General features: G+C 43.6%; 1 protein-coding gene across 1 annotated transcript; it reads left to right on the plus strand.

The window, feature by feature from the left end:
* The first annotated feature begins 201 nt into the window (after nucleotides 1-201).
* Nucleotides 202-1,199, plus strand: LOC133388363 (protein Tob1-like). Its single transcript, XM_061634339.1, has one exon. It carries the CDS (start codon nucleotides 204-206, stop codon nucleotides 1,197-1,199), a length of 996 nt encoding a protein of 331 aa, XP_061490323.1. The 5' UTR covers nucleotides 202-203.

Consider the following 1,199-nt stretch of genomic DNA (forward strand, 5'->3'; position numbering starts at 1 on the left):
AGCCTCCCTTTCCTTTCCTTCCTTCACCCCCACCCCCGGACTCTCACCGGGATTGTTTGCACTATTCACATCACCTTCGCCACTCACCCCGGAAACAACACTACTCAAGGTGCAGAATAATAATCTACTAGAATGGTATTTTGAACATTTCTCCCCTTCTCTAGTTTGAAACGGAGATTTTGTAATTCAGTGCTGCAGCAGCTATGCAGCTTGAAATACAAGTAGCACTCAATTTCATTATTTCATATTTGTACAATAAGCTTCCCAGACGACGTGTGAACATTTTTGGTGAAGAGCTTGAAAGACTACTTAAGAAGAAATATGAAGGGCATTGGTATCCAGAAAAGCCATACAAAGGATCAGGGTTTAGAAGTATACATGTAGGGAAGAAAGTGGACCCAGTTATTGAACAAGCATCCAAAGAGAGTGGTTTGGACATTGATGATGTTCGTGGCAATTTGCCTCAGGATCTTAGTGTCTGGATTGACCCATTTGAGGTTTCATACCAAATTGGTGAAAAGGGACCAGTGAAGGTGCTTTATGTGGATGATTCCAATGAAAATGGATGTGAGTTGGATAAGGAAATCAAGAATAGCTTTAATCCAGAGGCCCAGGTGTTCATGCCAATTAGTGACCCAGCATCTTCTGTCTCAAGTTCTCCTTCACCTCCCTTTGGTCACTCTGCTACTGTGAGCCCAACCTTCATGCCCCGTTCCACTCAGCCTTTAACTTTCACCACTGCCACATTTGCTGTCACCAAGTTTGGCTCAACCAAAATGAAGAACAGCAACCATACCAACAAGTTTGCCCACACTTCTCCCACTAACCTTGGCTTGAATGTCAATGATCTGCTGAAACAGAAAGCTCTTTCCTCCTCCATGCATTCTCTGTATGGTCTTGGTCTAGGTAGCCAACAGGTTCCACAACAGCAGCAACCACCACAGCAGCAGAAAACATCTGCTCTTTCTCCTAATGCAAAGGAGTTCATTTTCCCTAATGTACAGGGCCAAGGTAGTACAAAGAACCTGTTCCCTGGTGACAGTCCCCTTAACCTTAATCCTCTCCAGTACAGTAATGCCTTTGATATGTTTGCGGCCTATGGAGGTCTAAATGAGAAATCTTTTGTGGATGGCTTGAATTTCAGCTTAAATAGCATGCAGTACTCTAAACAGCTATTCCAGCCTGTTATGGCTAACTAA

The sequence above is a fragment of the Rhineura floridana genome, chromosome 7 (assembly GCF_030035675.1).
Source record: "Rhineura floridana isolate rRhiFlo1 chromosome 7, rRhiFlo1.hap2, whole genome shotgun sequence".
Classification (NCBI taxonomy): Eukaryota; Metazoa; Chordata; class Lepidosauria; order Squamata; family Rhineuridae; genus Rhineura; species Rhineura floridana.

Coding starts and splice junctions, on each gene's coding strand:
- LOC133388363 (XM_061634339.1), top strand. CDS start 204: ATGCAGCTTGAAATACAAGTAGCACTCAATTTCATTATTTCATATTTG.